Raw genomic sequence first — 20211 nt, forward strand, 5'->3', positions numbered from 1 at the left:
TAATTTGACAATAAATTTCATATAATAAAAAAAAATTCAGGTTAAAAAAACAAAAAAACAAAAAAAACAAAAAAACTTAGGGACATGGAGAGTCAGCTAGAATAGGGGGAAAGAAAGTCATAGGTGGTGGGGGGGGGGGTGTAGGTGGGCACATGTAGAGCCATGCTGATCTGTCCAACACCTGTGTGCGTGAGCTTTAACTAAATGAACTCAGGAGGCCAACAGCAGTAGACCTGCTCAATTCACCTTCCAAATCAGAACAACAAGACTTAAAAGCTCAGGCTTGCACTTTGCACCAGGCAGAGGTTTCGCCGGTGATGGGGAGCTCAGAAGCAGGATCTCTACTCGTCCTGCACAATCTGATGCATGCACACAGCACGCCCAGCAGCTGAATAGCTGCAAATGCCCGCACGACCCAGATGATACGCATCATGATTTCTCGTAGCTCCTTCACAACCAGAGCCTCGCATCCCTCGGCGTAGAGGTCGGAGCGGTGGGCCAGACCGTTGGAGCTGCTGGTGGTCTCTCTGCACAGCTAAGAGGGACACTCTGGTTTTTGGTTTCCTTGAACCGGTCTGGATTGTCGCAGTCTGAATAGTTGTGAATTCCACAAGAGTGCAGCTATCTCTGTACGTGATCAGCAGCCGGGCTAGTGTCACTGGGGTTGGTTCCACTGTAGGCCTTATGAATGCTGCAGTCAACCTCATTTTTCACCTTTGCTCTGTAAACGTATCCCCAAACCACTACAACAACTTCTGTGACAAAACCAAGAGTAGGTTGATGACAAACGTGGCGAGTCCGCATGGCTTTCTCGGATCGTGACCCGCGAGCCAATGAACCCAATAATGACGAGCAGGGCTCCTACAGCTATGATCACTACGGCGGGGATGAGAGAGTTCACATCTTCAAAGAAACGGTCCGGTTGTAGTCCTTGGAGGTGATAAAGACATAGCCTCCCGTGTTAGCATAAAATGCCAGCTGCCCCCCCCCCCCCCCCCCCCCGCCCCGAAGATGAGGTTGAGAAACACCAGCATGGTCTTGGAGGAGGTGATGTTGTGCTGGCCCATGGTGCCTGCAGCCTGCTAGGAAGTGGACAGCATACATGGCACTCACTGCAGCCCCAGTGCCCTTGGGCGGGCCCAGCCCCAGCCCCGCCCCCACCCGCCCCGCCCCAGCCCCAGCCCCGCCCCCCACTCGCCCCGCCCCAGCCCCAGCCCCAGCCCCAGCTCCAGCAAGCTCCAACACTCCTGGCTTGGGAGAGTCACTATTTCCTGGTTCCGCTTTCGACCAATGGGAGGCTGAAGACAGGAAGGAGCTAACAGATTCTTCACCGCTCTGCCCCACAGTAACTGTTTTGAGGTACAGTCGTTTCATATTGCTTCTTGAGAGGCATCACACAGGACTAAGCAAGTCACTGTGTTTCCTTGAGAAGCTGTGGGCCTGTTGAAGGAACACAGTTCCTTATATTTGCTTTCTGGCCTTTCCTGCCTTATGTTGTTTCTCTTGTACTCTCAGTGCCCTGGGATTGTACTCCCAATAAAGTGTTAGCATGCACTGTATTCACCTGTTTGCTATAGAATTGGGGCTAAGACATTGTCTTTTAAAGGTCTGGAATATTATCCTATCCCTTGGTGCTATGGGGGGACCTAACCTAAGGTGAATGAGTAGGGGAGGAAGGAAAGGGAGAGGAAATCAGGGAAGGCCTCCAGAAGGAGGTAACCCTTGAACAGAGTTTAGAAGGAAAAGTAGGGTATCATTGGGCAAAGTGGGGTTAATAAAGGAGGATGAAACAACGCGAGCAAAACGACAGAGACATGGAATTGTGTTATACTCAGGGACTAAAGTTTCTCCTTGGAAGGCTAGCAAAAAAATCTGGAAGTTCTGAAGTCTTACTAATATTGATTATTTATTATTGTTACTGCTACTTAATAATGTTTATAATTAATAGTATTATTACTGATTTTGCAGGAGTAGAGACAGGCTGCTTTAACTGCTCTCTCAGTTAAATCTTCCACTGAGGACACAGTAAGAGGTGAGAGCATTTAGGAATACCCTGGAGTTTGCATACGGTGGCCTGACAAATGAAGCTGACTGATAGGCATGTCCCCATCAGTGTTGCCCACACCATGGGTTATTGTCTAATTTGAATGGGTTGCCCATCAGATTCACACAAAACTCTAAATTCCTGTTTCCCTTGAAAAATCAGACCAGATAGCACAGGGTTTGTATCCCCACATGGATCTGATCAGCAGGTGCCTTTGTTAGGTGAAGTGCAGATGTTCAGGCTGACAGGGTCCTCACTACCCCCTGACTGGGCTTACATTTCTCTTCCACATTCGTCTTGGAAGTTCTTCTAGCATTTAAGTCTGCAATTCTGGGCATTCACTTACTACTGGGTCACTTGAAGTAGTGAGAACATTTCTGCCCCCTTAACCTCCCAGGGCTGGATGCACCTGGAGCCATGAGAGCTCATGTTGTTGAGACTGAGCCCATGGACCCCATGCCTTCTTCTTTTGGTCACCAGCTGCTGATTCAGACCCAGACAGGAGCACATCTGAATGTTGAAGCTGAAGGCTCATGCTCACACCTTAGCTGCAAAGGCAGCTGAGAAGGAGAATATTTGGCATTTATAGCTCCTCTGATAGGAGGCGGGCTCTGCCTCTAAGTAAGATCCGTAATGTTTAGACATTCAACAGTCAAATGAATGATAAAAGTCTACTAGAGAGGGGTTGGCTCTCGAAGAATGGAACGTCTCCCAGTGATCTTATGTGGATCTTATGTGGAACACAAAAAAACATTGTCACCCAGGTGCCCCTAGAGTACTCGTTTTTGTTCCAAGTGGTTTGTAGTCTAGGGGACAGTTCTCAATGTTGACATTATTGACATTTTGGGCCAGATAATTCTTTCTGTGTGTGTATAGGGGAGGGGCTCACCTATGGATTTTAGGAAAGCATTCCAGGCCTCTACCCACCAAAGGTCAGTGGCATCATCTCCAGTTGTGACAACCAGAAATTGCCAGATCTTCCCTGGGGGCACAAATGGCCCCCTGGCTGAGAACTTCTGGTCTTGAGAATTCTGAAGTATCCCAGTGAGGAGATAATACCCACAGGATGAAATGAGGTGACTAAGCAGTTCTGGTATGTTCTCCTGGGTGTTGTTGCACGATATCGTGTCATTGTTTGTTATTTGCAGGTGTGTCTACCTTCTCATATCAGAAATATGCAGTACCAGCTTGTACCAGTTATCATCCTTTTAATGCCGTATGTGATAAACCTGTGTGGTTTACTTACAAAATGAACAGCCAGCTTCTTATTTTTCTAGAATCCAGTGGCATTATACTTGGCAGGAAACTACAAGTGATCTCAATCTCTTTACACATTTCTTTCTTTGACTGGGTGTTAGAAATTCTTTGAGGGGGGATCTCTGTAAAAATGGGACAGATTATAAACTAGGTCCATTTGTTTATTAGTATTTTATTTATTTATTGAGTTTTTGTGGTTTTTTTGTTTACTAGTATTTTCAATACAAAGATCAGTATTACGATCGTGATATATTAATATAGCATAAAACACTGAAGAGCTAAAGAAAGACAGCTCTTCCCTCAAGTGAGGTTTTCTGGTCACCAGGGTCTAACAAGAGCATCACTCAATCCTTTTTATTTTAGCGTGTTCTGGCCTCCATGGCATCTTCCATACCATTTCTTGCCAGCCCAAACACCTTCCCCTCCAATCCCTTAGGATCTATTCAGGCAAAAACACTACCTCCTCTGTGATTGCCTCCAGAATCCTTAATCAGAAGAGCCACTTTCTTCCACTAGACCCTTTATTGTCTTATAGTCATCATTGTATTCTACTTTGGTTTCATCAAATTAAGAACCTGGATTCTCAACCCTACAAAACTGTAAATCACTTAAGGGAGAGGATCATGCTTTATTCATCTCTATTCCCAAATAGTTATCATAGTTCTTTGCACATAGAAAGCACTTGGCAAATTTTTCTTGAAAGAATGTATCCTTTTGTTAAATTAAGATTTCTCCAGAATCGGAAATCAATATTTGGCAGTGGGACAAAAATCAATTACTAACTCTATTTCTGTTATTGGGCTGCAAGAATCAGGAGGGTGGTGAGATCCAGGCGGAGAATCTTCCCTTCTTTCTCCCTGATGTACAGAGTGAGAGATTTTCCTCTGGGATTTTCTTTAGTCCCAGTTGTTGTTTGCTCTGTGTTTCTTTGACACTCGGGAATTAATTGCAGTCTTTCATGTTAATTCCATTGATCGAATCCATGAAGCAATCTTGCCCTCTATACTCTTTTAGCCCCGGTCAGGGTTGTCTGCCTAGACAACCTGTCTGCCACAGGAACTTAATCCCTCAAAGGACTCTCATAGTTCCCTTAGATACAGGCCATTGGTAAGTCACAGTTTGGGCCTTCTTAGCCATCCCACTTTCTCAGTGGCCCATGGAACCTGCCATGCTTCCCCTCTTGACAAACCCCGCTGTTGTTTACTACCTGGGATCCTAATATGTGGCTACTGATACTATCTTGGAAGGCAGATAGTGAGGGACAGTCCCTCCAGCTCAGCCTTGCTCCTTCTTATCCTCCATGTGCAGAAAGTAAATCATGGCTCGGATTAAAGCTGGCAGGTGTTTGGGAGGTGAAAATGTTCACACGTGACTTTACAGACAACAAAAATGTAGCTGTTTTATTTTTGAAGATGGATTTTATTATCTTCACATCCTCACCCCACTGGGTAGTGTTAGGGGTGGGGAGTGGGGCCTTAAATCTACTAATTAAGATGCTCTTAAATCAACCTCTTTCTGTTTAAGTCCAGTCATCTCCCTGGGGTGGGAGGGGGAGGGGGTGGGGTGACTCTTCCGGAAATACTCTACCTTGAAGAGTTCATCTTCCCCTTCTGTTTTTCCTCAAGATATGCCAGTGGGAACTAAAATAATTTAAAAAACCTTTCTCAACCAAGCCTAGCTTCCAAGACTACTACTGTCTTGCTCACTCAAAAATCCTACTTTTTATTTCCAATGGTGAACCTTGACTCTTTCCCTTTCTTTGTAGTAATCCTTATCTTCTCAAAGGCAAATGGATGATGTTGGCCTTTTAATTGATTTTTTTCCCCTGACGTTTGCTTTCTTGGGCCTACCTTTTACCTTTTACCGGGTACATGGTTCAGTTGGCTTCCTATTAAAAAAAAAAAAAGAAGAAAGAAAGAAAAAGAAAATCACTATGCATTAAATCTATACCAAGTCTAAGAAGACATGTCACTAACTACATTTAACTATATCTTCACGAATTCTAAAAGAAAAGAGAATTCCACATTTCTGCAAAGTGAGAGAACAAATGTTTACAAAGACCTGGGCCAAGAAATAGATGATTTACATTGTTCTGGGATCAGTTGGAGATGTACCCAGGAAGGTATCTATCTCGGTCATGAAGCAGTTCCACCATATGTGAATTTAATCCCTGATCACAGTTTACACTAGTACATAAACTCTTCTTTATTGTTAGACAGTCAAGAGATTACATGTGGCTAAAGGTATAAAATTTGGATGACCTAATGTAAAAGGATACAAAAAATACTTCATCTCAGCCAAGTTCTAAGCCACTGTGACAATACACCCAAATAAACTAAAACTATCTGAGATGGACCCGGGTGTAACACAAACTCAGATAATTTCCATTAGTCCAAGAATGTGTAATTCTTTATTTCTCTCAGGGCTCTCCCAACATTATCGAGAGAAATTACGTCCTTAGTCTATATGAATGTGGAACAGATGCTTGTGTGTATTTGTTTACAAAAAAGCCTGGGGCAGACTGGGAGAATTTTTTTGCATATGCAAAGTAAATTATTTTGGCTGGTCATGGAATTATTGTGTTGTAGAGTTAGAATGTGTGTTAGATGTCATCTTTGTTCTTCTCCTCATTTTATAAATTCAACAAGTTGCTTATTGATTACCTGAAGCCCGAAAAGCCCTGATAAGTGGTTACCAACCTTTGCTGTCCGTTGAATCATTTGGGCTCCAACTGAGGAATTCTGATAGGATTGATCTGGTGTGAGGCCCGGACATTGGTAATTTTAAACACTTCTCAGGTCATGCTCATGCTCCTAAGACTACTCCCTTCCCTTCATTGAAAAAACACAAAATCTGGCATTTAAAAACTTGTATTCCGTATCTTACCCACATACGTAAATGAACTTATTTGATGAAGTAAAGGGGACAAAAAATGAGAAGAGCTCTCCAGATGGCTTCTCACTTTCATAGGCTTTCATGACTTCCTCCCTTTGACCTCTTTATTTTTCCAGCGAGTGCCACCTTTTTAAAAAGATACAGTTGAGGGGCATCTGGGTGGCTCAGTCAGTTAAGCCTCAGACTCTTGATTTCGGCTCATGATCTCACAGTTTGTGAGTTTGCGCCTGCATTGGGCTCTGTGCTGACAGCATGGAGCCTGCTTGGGATTCTCTCTCTCCCTCTTCCTCTGACCGCCCCCCCTCCTCCCCAAGCTTATAAGCGCTTGTGCTTTCTCTCAAAAATAGATAGATGATAAATAAATAAATAAATAAATAAATAAATAAATAAAAGAATTTGATACCAATTCACAAATCCTATTCACTCAAAATGTAATTTTACTCCTCATCATGGATACCATGAAAATACTTTCAATTAAGGATAAACCATGCTTTGTAGCTGATGGATTTTCTTGTCTCCCTGGCCTACCACGAAGCAGAAAACTTGAGGCTCAGGGGTGCCCTTGAGATTGTGCAAACCTCAGTTGGACCACTGCCCCACAGTCCTCACTGCATCAATTTCCAAGGAAGAACTGACAACATTTGGTGCTATCAGATATGGGAGAAAAGCTCCAGTAAATGAAAAACTTAAAGGACTTTCAGGCCTGAGAGATTGGTTTGGGTAAAAGTCAATAAAAAAGGAAGTGAAGAATTTGCAGGTTTTAGGTACAGAAATGTTGTGTGAGATCAGCCCCTAGTGGGCACTTTAACTATTACAATAGTTCAGCGTTTTAATTGTGTGGAATGTTCATTTCCACACCAGACATGTTCTAAACGCAGACTGACTTTGGATGGCAAAAATGTGTCATTTCCGATATTATAGATAAATATAGAATATAAATCGTTCACAGGCTCTATGACTCTGCCTCTCTCTAAAACAGACTTGTAACTCTCAGTTGCTGTCCAACATTTGCGGAGGAAAAATCCTAGAAACTCCCTAACGTAGAGAAAAATGGTCCCACATTTTTCTTGCCCCTTCCTGCTTCTCCAGCCTTCCCTCTTGATTCTTTAGTACTCTGTTCACAGTGTCAGGATGAGAAGTTTTCAATGTAAATCAAGTAGGGGGACGCACACAAGAGAGGGGTTATTGTATTTGGCATATTTAGGCAATGGCAAATGTCTTCGTGTTTCTAAAGTGTAAAATGCGAGAGAGGATGGACAGCTGAGTCAGTGTTTTTCTTGTCTTTTCAACTTTCAACACATAATAATACAGAAATATTTCTCCACTCCAAAATAAATACAGTGCAAGTGGGATATTTTCACAACTGATAGTCTCCGTGACAGAGGTGGTAGGAAAGAGTCAGGAGTGTGGTCCATGGGAGAGTCCATGTTCCCTCTGAGCCAGATTACCTGTCCTCAGCTTCACTGACTGGTGGGAGAAGGGGGTGTGCTGCTGTGGGACTTTTCACATTTGTATTTTAAAATAGGGAATAGATCTGGGTTTGTTTCGAAATAAATGTTGTGTTTCTGAACTCTCGCTTTCTTAAAATATTTTCCCACTAATTGCAAGAGATCAAATTTCTCAGAAGACTTAACTAAAGTTTATAGCATTTAAGGGGCGCCTGGGTGGCTTGGTCGGTTAAGCGTCCGACTTCGGCTCAGGTCATGATCTCACGGTTCGTGGGTTCGAGCCCCACGTTGGGCTCTGTGCTGACAGCTCAGAGCCTGGAGCCTGTTTCAGATTCTGTGTCTCCCTCTCTCTCTGCCCCTCCCCTGTTCATGCTCTGTCTCTGTCTCAAAAATAAATAAACATTAAAAAAAAATTAAAAAAAAAATAAAGTTTATAGCATTTAAATATATTGATTACATGTGCTATGTTATAATTTAATTTTCATAATTAAAGAATATGGGGATTTATGTTTAGCATTACTTGTCGTACCCATGAGGAGTTCCCAGTAATGTGCACATGAAGAAATCTGGACATTTTAGAAGACTTTAAGAATAGGTAATTTCTCTCTCTCTTTATTTTGCATGTTTCTAACAATGGTTGTGGGCTGTAAGAATAGAAAGTTAAGAAGTTTTAATGCAATTATAATTAGATTAAATGTTTTCTATTGAAGCATAATTGACATACAATAGCTTATGAGTTTCAGGGGTACAACATAGTGATTCAATATTTTTACACATTACAAAATGATAATAAATCTAGTTACCATTGTCACAATACAAAGTTATTATGATATTGTTGACAATATTCCATATGCTGTACATTATATCCCTGATTTACTTATTTTCTGACTGTAAGTTTCTAACTCTTAACCTCCTTCATCTAATTTGCCTGCCCCCACCAACTTCCTCCTTCTGGTAACCAACAGTTACCTGGACCTATGAGTCTGATTCTGTTTTGTCTTATTTGTTCATTTGTTTTGTTTTTAGATTTCACATACAAGTGAAATCATATGGCATTTGTCTTTCTCTAACTTATTATTAGGTAATTATAGTACCCTCTAACTCCATCCATGTTGTCACAAATGGCAAGATTTCCTTCTTTTTATGGCTGAGTAATATTCCATATGTGGGCTGTTGTAAATAATGCTGCAGTGAACATTGGGATGTATGTATCTCTTTGAATTAGTGCTGTTATTTTCTTCAGATAAATACCCCGAAATTGCTGGATTGCACGGTAGTTCCGTTTTTAATTCTTTGAGGAACCTCCATATTGTTTTCCACTGTGGCGGCAACAATTTACATTCCCACAAGCTGGGGCTCCTTTTCCTCCACATCCTCACTAACACTTGTTATTGTCTTTTTGATAAAAGCCAATCTGATAGATGTGCATTGGTATCTCATTGTGGTTTTGATTTGCATTTCCCTGATGATTAGTGGTACTGGGCCTTTTTTCATGTGCCTGTTGGCCATGTGTATGTCTTCTTTGGAAAAACGTCTATTCAAGTCCTCTGCCCATTTTTTAATCAGATTTTTAAAAACATACAAAGTTGTATAAGTTCTTTATATAGTTTGGACATTAACCCTTTATTGGATGTATGATTTGCAAATATCTCCTCCCATTCAGTAGGCTGCCTTTTAGTTTTGTTGATGGTTTCCTTTGCTGTGCAGAAGCTTTTAGTTTGATGTAATCCCATTAGTTTATTTTAGCTTTTCCTGCCCTTGCCTGAAGAGACCGGTCCAAAAAAAATACTGCTAAGACTGATGTCAAAAACCTTACTGCCCACGTCTTATGGTTTTGCGTCTAGCAGTCTTTAATCAACGTTGAATTTGTTTTTGTTTATGGTGTACACTAGTCCAGTTTCATTCTTTTGCATGCGGCTCTCCAGTTTTCCCAACACCATTCATTGACTGAAGAGATTCCTCAGGGTTGGCAATGGGGTGGGGAGGAGCTCACTGCTCTTTCATTATTTGAAGCCAGCTATGACTCCCTCCCCAAGCCCATCATTCTCAGCTTATCCCTGTGCCTGAAACTGGAGCTACCTGGGTTCACACACTGGGGAAATGAAGACATCCAATGGCAATACAGACCCAGGAATGTATCTCAATTCATCCGGAGACTGACAGCCTGAGCCAAGCACGTGGGTAGGGGGCGGTTACCCCTTACTTTTTCCTTACCACCTTCTTGCCCCGCCCCACAGAGGGCAGGGGGCGGGGCAGGCGGCCTTTCGGCGCCCCGCCCCTCCGGCCTCGCGCCAGTGGGCGGAAGTGACGCAAGTCCAAAGCCATTTCCGGCGGGCCGAAACTAGGAAGAAACTTGGAGCTGCAGAGGCGCTCCTGGCGCGGGTCACCGCTGCTCCTGTGCCCCGTGGCCCGGCAGCGCGGAGCTGTCGGGAGCCCTGGCCATGGGGCAGCCCCGGCTCTCCGCAGTGTGAGGCGCGAGGCCTCCCGCGGGCTCCCCGACAGGCCGAGGGCGGGCAGGCGGGAGGTGTCGTTCCAGCTGCGGTCGCCGCTGCCGGCCCGGGCTCCCGGCATCATGAATATAGACGTGGAGTTCCACATCCGGCACAACTACCCCTGGAGCAAGTTGCCGGCCAACGTGAGGCAGGTACGGCCGGAACCTGGGACCTGGGCCCCGCCCTGCCGTCACCTGCTTGCCGTGCCCGCGGGGCCGGCGCTGCTCCTCGAGGCCGAATCCCGCCCTTCCCCCGCCTCGGTCTCGGGGAAATCGACCTGCAGGTCAAGGGTTACGGAGGGACGGCTCTGGGGCCACAGGGGCAGGATGGGGCCGTTGCTAAAAGGGATGGACTCGCCTGGCACCTTTGCCCGCAGCCTCCTTTAAACTAGGCACTGGGCTAGGCGCTTGCGAAATCTGCTTAATACGGTTCTTGACCTCCAGAACTTTAGGATGGTGGGGAATAGACGAACGTTAAATAAATACGTTACAGAATGATAGCAGCTCATACGTACTTGTATTATAGTATATGTGGGCACACAGAGGAGGGAGTAAGAAATTGTCCAGGGAGTGTCTGGAGGCTGTGTGGTGGAGGCATTGAAATTGGGCCTTAGAGGACGAATGAGAGATAAGAGGAAATAAGATTTTCCGGGAAGTGGGAAAGTTGTTTTACGAGGCTCGCACGAGTGAAAGAGCGTGTTCTGAGAGTAGCTAGCAACTTAGTATCACGGGAGGTGGAGTTGTGGGTATATTGGTGTTCGGAGGTGGGATTTTGTGAGTGCGTGGAGGTTGTAGCAGATGAATCTGGAAAAGCAGGCAGGGCCAGATTTTGAAGGGGCTTTCGTACTTGGCTTTGTGGGACTTTATCCTCTAGGCAAGATAGGTTTATTAGAGATGTTGCAACAAGAGACTGACAGGAGGTTTTCTTCTGAGGGTTAATTCTCAACTGCTTGAGTGCCATTTCTGTTCAGTGCTCAACAGATAGTAATTGAACACCTGCACACTGTGCCTTCTTGTAGGTGCTGGTGGTTAATTTGCACCAGTCAACAAGACGGAGACCCTGTTTTCATGGATCTTACATTTTAGTAAAGAAAGACAGTAAACAAATAAATGAACAAGAGCCTAATACAGCAGGTGGTGGTGAATCTTAGGAAGGTAGTGATACATGCTGCCTATAAAGCACTGTTTCTCAGACCATAGACCATCGATTGACCTTCAGGTTTCCTCCCTTTCCACTTGGTTGAGAGTGAAATTCTGGTTTCCATTGGTGCTGGGGAGTTATAATCGGAGTTTCGGGTGGTGGTGGTGATGGTATAAGGATTATTTGCTTTTTCCCTCAGCTTGGGGGCTTAGTTCTAAGAAATGAATAGTTTAAGGTTCTGGTGATGCGTCATGTGGCAGGGAAAGTGCTTTCACTGTGAGATACCCAAAAAAACTAGAAGGTAGAAAGACAGAGGAGGAATTCTTGGTTGTCAGTGGCTGCCCATGTGGCACTTATCTTGACTTGAAAGAACAAAGCTCTAAACTTGAGTAAATTTCTCTTGTTAAGCTTGAATGAGGGCTTTGGTACTTTTGTTCTTTAGGGTTTTGTGGTGTATCCAAAGACAACTGGAGGAACCAACAATCTTTTTCTTTGTTTCCATCTTTTCTCTACTCTTCTTTTCACAGAAATAAATGTAGCATAATGGAAGAAAGATGGATGATTCGATTATGTTCAGCATGAATAATTGATCTAAATTTGTATTGGCAAAAGCATATCTAATACTTAGTCATGACTATTAAAAATAATCACAGATCAGAGTTATAATTAGGTACAGATGTGACATTAAATTAAAATTAGTTTTGGTAAGATCACTTAAAAAAGAGTAGCCATTTTAGCTTAGAAGGAGCTTCCGCTTATAGAAGGTGTTGGAAAACCCATCTGTACATGTTGCTTCCTTGGACTTCATGTGGCCATGCCACTGTTGGCCTAGGTCAAGCTCGGCCTTTGATTACTACATCACCTTTCTCCTTGGTCTCTTGTCCGCAGGATGGGACTCTCTCCCATTCATTCCTCACATTACACCGGAGCGAGATTTCTAAATGCCAGCTCAGTCCTGCACTACCTGTCTCCTCCTAGAGATTACTTGTAGCTTCTTGAATGTCAGAACTCTCCAGGGAGGTTTCCCTGACTTTCTACATGTGGAGCAGTTGATTCTCCACAGCGCCGTGTTTCTCACCCACAGCACTGGCCCCACTGTGTTGCATTTGCTGCATACATTACTTGTTTTTTGCTTTTGCATTTTGAGCACCTATCATGTGGTTGGCTTTTAGTAAACATTTTTGGAGTGAATGAGTGATGGTATCAGTCTGAGATTTCTTTTCAGGGAGCTAAAGCTCAGTCACTTTCAAAGTGGGAAGTAGTCCTTGTATGGAAAGAATTTGTTTTTTGCCATTATAATACTAAGTAGTTTGATAGCATTTCCAGTAAGCTTTGATGAGTTTAATTTGGAAATGACTCATTTCCCACTTCTGAAAACTGGGGGAAGGTGATTTCAGATTTTTTTAAAAAAGGTATGTCAAGCCAGAAGGTGATTTCAGATTTTTAAAAAATGTGTGTAAAGCCATTAGTTTTTATATGGGTGGGATGAAATGTTTTTATGTGATATGGCTATACAAAAGCTTAAAAAGTACATTAAAAAGTTATAGATAAGGCCATTATTTCAGGATATTTCTGTAGTTTATCAGTATTTTGTATTCATGATTCAAAAACAATTTATAGGTGTTTTAAGGGAAGTCTTATGAGGTTCTGTGTCATGTGTGAAAGGTCAGTTAAAGATTTGGTGTATTTTTGGGGGGGTGTGTGTGTGTGATTGGGGTTTGTAGGAGAAAAGTCCGTAGAAAAAAATTCCTTATGCTTTTAGCAAAATCTGGTGCACAGTGGGTATTTTATAACCAGTACCTATGTCACTCTTTAATCTGTTATAGTTCCCATTATATGCAGCTCAGCTTCATTTGTCAGATCTGGTCAGTATTTCTGCAGGGTCAGCGCATCTCAGAGTAAAATGACCTTTCTTTTAGTTTGCCTCCTGTAGTGGTAACAGTGTTTTAGTATGCGAATGGTGGGAAATTTGGGGTAGGAGTGGGAGGGAAGCCAAAGAATCTTTGTGAACAAAGCAATTATATTTTATGTATATGGGTAGTGAAGAATAAAATCAACTTTTAATGTAGTTTTTAGATATCTGTGGGTACACATATGTATTGATTGATCAGGACCAGTCATTACTTTGAATGCCTGGCACAGAGGCTTAGGCATTTAAACACTGTATTCTCTAACTAGCTTAGAAATAACAGACCCTTCCATTTTGAGCGGCGTGATTACACTCGTTGTTCTCGAGTTACCAGGGATGAAGTTAGAAAGGGAGAAAATGCTTGTAAGTCATGATAAATGAAGAGATTTATTTTAAAACAGAAGCGCAAAACCTCATGTTGAGGTTGCTGAGATTCTAGCAGAGTGGTGCTCTGTGTGTGTGTTTTGTGTTCCTTGAGAAGGAGACTTATGTGGCAGCGGAGCTGGAGGAGACCCTTTACAAATTTCACAGCAAGCCCAGTGTTTAACTCCCCTCAACATCTTAATTACTGACCCTGGCGTTGGTGCTGGGTGGAGGATGTGGAGCGGTTTCTCGATAATAAACTTTGTTACTAACCACTTGTAACTTTAAAGAAGAATGGAACAATTTAAGCACATATATTCAGGCAGTAAAATGAGTCACGGTTTAGCCTGTGATAAACTAATTAATTTAGATGAAGGAAGAGAGATGTTAGTTTTCTCACATCACCTTTTTCTTAAAATACATCCCACCAGTGGGTCCAGTTAGGTGCTGGTTTATTTAAATATGAGTTTTATCTGTCTTGTAAGATGGCCTTTGGTGAAAGCGTGTGTGTGTGTGTGTGTGTGTGTGTGTGTGTGTGGACGTTTACCTCAGCTTTCAAACCTGTGAGTTGGAAGTATAATAACTGAATCTTCTGATCTTTTTGCCATTAGTCTCCTGTAATGTCTAATTTTATTTTACAGCGTGTTGGGAGGATCATACCCAGTAATTAGAAGGGGGATAGCAGTCATATATTAAATTAAGTTTATGGTCGCACATTGAATATAATGTTGACTGTAATCAGACACACTTATGCTTTGCTTTCATGAGAATCTATCTTTGAGCTTAAAACACTAAAGCACAGTGGGAAAGTTTTTTGCTCTTTAAAAAACATCAAAATTCTAAAATTGTCTGGATTTTTTCTAATGTTTATTTTCAGACACACACACACACACACACACACACACACACACACACGTGCATGCGAGTGGGGGTAGGTAGAGGCAGAAAGAGAGGGGAGAGAGAAAATCCCAAGCAGGTTCCACGCTGTCAGCATAGAGCCCAACATGGGGCTCAGTCTCACAAACCCCAAGACATGACCTGAGCTGAAGTTGAGTTGGACATTCAACAGACTGAGCCACCCAGGCGCCCCTAAATATTTTTTAATGAGGCCATAAGGAGATGATGTTTTTAAGAAGTTATCTTATATCATTTAGAGGTACATTTGAAATGTACATTCTCCAGAAATGTTAATTTTTGATAATTATAGCCATCAGCTATAAACAATTAGCAGACAAGGTCTTTTGTTGACAGTCTTACATTTTAGAAAAATGTAGGTGCATGAAGCCATCTGTCCATTTATCCATCTGTCTATTCAATGCACGAATTAGGAACAATCAGGAAAGAAGTCTTTGTAAATAGAACTTAGTTTTTTGTTAATGAAGTTATATGCTCTCAGACTGCTCTTTTATTTGATAAGCACTTTAGGTAATTTCAGTAAGTCCTTTAGGAAGGCAGGCTAAAAATAATAAACACATTGAATTTTTGCTCTAATGTCATAGCATGAAAATTAGTATAATAACATTTAAGAAAATATTCTGTATTCAGTTCTGGAAATTAGAGGTATGAGGATTAAAATTAGAGGGAGTGGTTTTGAAATTGTATGAGGAAAAAGTACTGTTGTTTAGTTCAGAGGCTATTTTTAAAACTATTTGAATTTTTTATTTTATTTTTTTTAGAGTCTTGGAAATTCACAGAGAGAATATGAAAAGCAGGTTGTTCTGTACAGTATCCGCAATCAGTTACGATACAGAAATAACTTAGGTAAGTAGAGACATTTTTATATTGAGGTGGAAACGACTATTGCTGATTTACCATTTTCATTAATCCTATCTTTAAAAAAATTTCTTTTTTAATGTTTACTTATTTTTGAAAGAGAGAGGGAGAAAGCACACACGAATGGGGGAGGGACAGAAATGGGGGGGACAGAGAATCCGAAGTGGGCTCCGCCCTGACAGAGAGCCATATGCGGGGCTCAGACTCATGAACTGGGAGATCGTGACCTGAGCCGAAGTTGGGCGCTCAACCAACTGAGCCACCCAGGTGCCCCATCCTGTCTTTTCAGTACATGTTTCACAGTACTGAAAGTATTCCATGTACAGACTCTAAGAAGCTCTGTACTGGGGTGCCTGGGTGGCTCAGTTGGTTGAATGTCCATCTTCGGCTCAGGTCACGATTTTGCGATTTGTGGGCCCACATGGGGCCCTGTGCTGACAGCTCAGAGCCTGGAGCCTGCTTCAGATTCTGTGTCTCCTTCTCTCTCTGCCCCTCCCCTGCTCGCACTCTGTGGCCTGATTGTTTCTTTGTTCCAACTTGGAGTGTTTCGTTTGCTCTCTTCCAACTACTGTGCTTTTATTTTTTATTAAGGTTGGTTTATGAAGTAGTTCCTATTGCATTTGTAATTATATGTAAGTGTAAGACACCTGACAAAAACTGGATAATTTCTCTTTCCCCAGTTAAACATGTCAAGAAAGATGAGCGCAAATACTATGAGGAGCTCCTCAAGTACAGTCGCGATCATCTCATGCTGTACCCTTACCATCTGTCAGATATTATGGTAAAGGGCCTGAGGATAACACCCTTTTCGTATTATACTGGGATCATGGAGGTGAGTTGGCAGTATACATGGGCCATCACGGGCTACTTGTCAGGGACTCTGCCGACAGTGACCGGCTCTGCACATCTCCGCCACATTGGCCATCATTCTTGAGTTTACAGCAGAGAGGGGAGTGTTCGTAACAAGTTAACCGCTTGCGCCACACTCATCTAAGCAGCTGCTGGAAGTTCCAGGTGTTCACGGCGGAAGAGTATCTGTTTTTCTTCTGGGTTCTCGAAGGCATTTGTTGACCCTTTGTGCTCTTGTAGCATTAATGATTTATGTTAGCAGCGTCTCTGTAAAACAGACTGCTTTTGACACATGATGAAGGTCGAAAATGCAGCTGATGGAACTGACCACCGGGCTCAGAAAAACAATGCATTTAACTCTTCACTGACTACAGAAAGAATTAATGATGCAATACGTGTGTCAGAAACAGAAATATGTTTCTAGTCCCGGCCTCTAATTTCTTTCCTTTATTATTAACTTTTAGATGTTAGCCTTCCTCCAAAAGCAGTTTTTTAAATACCAGTTATATACTGTTTTTAAGTGAGCTGTATGTAAAGACTGGCAATGTTTATGTAGTATTCATTTGCTACTTAATTTTATGTGAGTGCTGCTGTTTTGGGCCCACTCACCGCTTCCAGAGCAGAGAGAAGCCTAGAACTGAAGGAGTTGGGAACCTACGAGTAACAGTGAGGTTCCTTTCCAATGGGGCTTCCTTTGCAAGATCTCCCTTTGCTTTTCTCCCCGAGCCCCTTCTTCACGGGCACTTATGCTGCCCTGCGTCTCCCGCGTCCCCATTCGGAAGGAAACATTAGAGAAATACTGAGGCCTGACAGCCCAGGTTTCTGTCAGTTCCTTTTCACTAGAACCAAGGCAGCATAATGGAGGCGGTAGCTAATCAGTAAGTAGCATCATTATGGCTGTCTCTTTATTATTTTGCTGGTATTGACCACAAAGTTTAGGAGAGAAAATAGAGGGAGGTTTTTCCTCAGTTACCCGCTTTCGGTTACATCCACGTGCTTGTTGCTCTCTGGTTTCTGTTCTTACACCATGGGGTATAGCTGCTGGGCTGAAAATGGGCCCTATCTCCACAGTAAACAGTTGGTTTGCTGTTGGAGAAACAAGCAGGAGTTGAAAAAAGCTGGATACTGCGTTTAACTCTGCTGCTGGTTGGGTCTCGTAGGAGCAGAGATGACTAAGTGGTTAAAATCTTGGTTGGTAGCGCATGTGTCAGATGCATATTGATGGAGCTGTGAGCCATCACGCCCCTTGTTTCGGGGTACGCCTCTAGGGTTGGGTGTGAGGTGTGGAGAGGCTGGAGCCCAGAGCTCTAAATGCGGTATTCCTGGCACAGCTTCCACAGGGCAGAGGTTACAGGGCAAATGTTTGGGATTCATAGAGAGTGCTGTGAGAATCCAGACCTGAAAGTCCGATCTTCAGTTACTAGGTTCGAACCACATAGTGAGTACCACAATGTGGCATGCGTGTTTAGGTTGCAAACTCGAATCTCAGGCCTTCGTGCCAATAATTAATTATTATTCTGTTTGGCTGTAGTAATACATATTTATACAGATTTTTATCTAAGGATATTTTGCATTTAGGATTTTTAATTGTTTTTTTTTTTGAAAGGACATTATGAACAGTGAGAAAAGTTATGATTCGTTGCCCAATTTTACTGCTGCCGACTGTAAGTATTTAATTATGCTGAAGGTAATGATTAGAGTCTGTCTTTCTGTGTGCATGCTATAGTCCGTATCATCATGTGTGTTTTTAACCTAAAACACTTGAAACATGGGAACAGCAGGCACCACTGTTGATAGGAGTTTTATCAGTTTTGTACCAGTCAAATGTAAGATGTAGTCTAAATGTCTACGAGGAATTTTTTGGAGTGGTAGAAGGAGAAAAATGAGACTAATCTCTGTATTTCTAGAAAGTGAAATTCTTCCTGATGCTTGGGCAGTGTAGTGTGCCGAATGAGGGAAGATGATTTGTGCACAGTGGTTTTGCAACATTGACACACGGTTTTTACTAATACAACCTGCTGTGTTATGCTCATTTTAAGGAAGTGTGTATCTGACATGTGACACAGTTCTGTTGTGTAGGAAGAAACTTTTGCTGAGAAGGATGTCCTGACTTCCTGAAGTCGGGAGGGCTTCTGCTCTGTAAAAATTGGCCCATGTGACATTGTCACAAGTGTCAGCTTGAGTTCATCTTTCCCAGTTTGGGTTTTCTTTTATATTTCGTTTGGGAATTCCTTTTAATTTGATATTGATTATCAATCAGTGACCAAAAGGTGAACAAAAGCCAAGGGGTTTTTTTCCTAAAAGACCTGAGTGTCCTGGCATTTTAAGATGCATTACGTGTTTTTAAAGGAAAGGCTTTCTTTCAGGTCTAAGGCTCCTTGGCATAGGAAGAAACCAGTACATTGATCTGATGAATCAGTGTCGGTCATCAAAAGTGAGTTACTTGTTTTCCTTCCTTTCTCGTTTCTTCCTCCTTATCATACAGTCGCATTAATTGTTTTAAGTGGTAAAAATAATGAATTGAATTTCTTCGATCAAGTAAAATATGCATAATACAGAAATAATACCAAAAACACCTCTTCGGTATTCTCTAGGTTATGCTTATGCGATTACTGAATTAAAACATTTAAGGAGTAAAACATTTATTCTTAAAAATCAATTTTGCGGGGTGCCTGGGTGGCTTGGTCAGTTGGGCGTCCGACTTCGGCTCAGGTCACGATCTCATGGTCCGTGAGTTCGAGCCCCACGTCGGGCTCTGTGCTGACAGCTCAGAGCCTGGAGCCTGTTTCAGATTCTGTGTCTCCTTCTGTCTCTGATCCTCCCCAGTTCATGCTCTATCTCTCTCCGTCTCAAAAATAAATAAAAGTTAAAAAAAATTTAAAAAAAATCAATTTTGCTCTGCTGGTCTTTTTACCTGCTGATTCCACTCCCAGGGTTCACTTAATGGTTGAAATGAGTACACATTTTTCAAATTTGTTTTCACCTCCTAGATTTCCTTTGAATTTCTGGATTTAGATCGAGACTTAATGATTTGTGTTTTGAAGTAATTTACTTTGAAATAATTTAAGAATGACTTTTTCTATTCAGTACATCTAGAGTACTTCAGATTTTAAAACGTGGGAATTTAAAAAGATATTTAGCCTGTTGGAAACAGTCTTACACTGTGATCAATAAAAAAGAAAGTAGTGATTTCAGGCTGACTGCAAATTCTTAAATGTTTGTACCGTTGCAGAAATTTTTCAGAAGGAAAACAGCTCGTGATCTTTTGCCAGTGAAGCCGGTGGAAATTGCCATAGAGGCTTGGTGGGTGGTGCAGGCTGGGTATATCACAGAAGATGACATAAAGGTAGGTCCCTTTAGAAATTAGACATGACTTTTATGTTTTAAATTGTAATTCTTCATCATAGTTCTGTAATCTTTCTAAGAAGTAACACTGTTTGGTTTTCCTGAAGAAAATTAAACTTAAGTTCAAAGTTTTAAATGACTGTAGCATATGGGTGGGTTTGAAAGACACTCTTTAATAATGAGGAAGACTTGACTTGGTCCACGTACAGTAATCTGGGGACTTTAACTAGCAGTTTCATGTGAAGTGATGTGATGCTGCCATGACACCGGCCAACACTTCTCGGGCGCTTGCTGTGTGCCGGCTCCACCAGCTCTCCTGCAAGCACTTTTATAGCGTCTCATGTGATTCCTGCAACACCCCAGAGTGGTGTATTATTCGTACTCCATTTCACATAGGAGGAAAGTGAGCACGGAGAAATAAGGTAACGGCTCAAGTCACAGTGGTAGCGAACGTCCAGGATTTTAAGTGAGGCAGTTGCTATGGAAGTTGTGCTCTTGATCACTCTGCTGAAGCGCTGTGCTGACGAGGTAGGAGCTTTGATGGGGGATAGTGTCAAGATCAAGGGGTGGTCAGACCGCATTGGAGATAAGCCTTACGCATGGTAGAAGAGATGCTAATTTAGAGGGAAAGGGGCAGGGCAGTGGACCAGAGGGCCTAGAGACTAGGTCATGTCTCTCTGTGGTTGAAGAAATGGA

General features: G+C 42.4%; 1 protein-coding gene and 1 pseudogene across 1 annotated transcript in view; one reads left to right on the plus strand and one right to left on the minus strand.

Moving 5' to 3' along the window:
* Positions 1-207: 207 nt before the first annotated feature.
* Positions 208-1067, minus strand: LOC132664675 (tetraspanin-3 pseudogene; annotated as a pseudogene).
* Positions 1068-9958: 8891 nt separating this feature from the next.
* Positions 9959-20211, plus strand: part of FAM91A1 (family with sequence similarity 91 member A1) — a 43714-nt gene continuing 33461 nt past the window's right edge. The window contains exons 1-6 of the mRNA XM_060611266.2: positions 9959-10288; positions 15225-15309; positions 16002-16153; positions 17777-17834; positions 18537-18604; positions 19403-19516. Coding sequence (XP_060467249.1) covers positions 10217-10288; positions 15225-15309; positions 16002-16153; positions 17777-17834; positions 18537-18604; positions 19403-19516 — 549 coding nt within the window. The 5' untranslated portion in view covers positions 9959-10216. The remainder of the gene's footprint in view (positions 10289-15224; positions 15310-16001; positions 16154-17776; positions 17835-18536; positions 18605-19402; positions 19517-20211) is intronic.

The sequence above is a fragment of the Panthera onca genome, chromosome F2 (genome assembly GCF_046562875.1).
Source record: "Panthera onca isolate mPanOnc1 chromosome F2, mPanOnc1 haplotype 2, whole genome shotgun sequence".
Classification (NCBI taxonomy): domain Eukaryota; kingdom Metazoa; phylum Chordata; class Mammalia; order Carnivora; family Felidae; genus Panthera; species Panthera onca.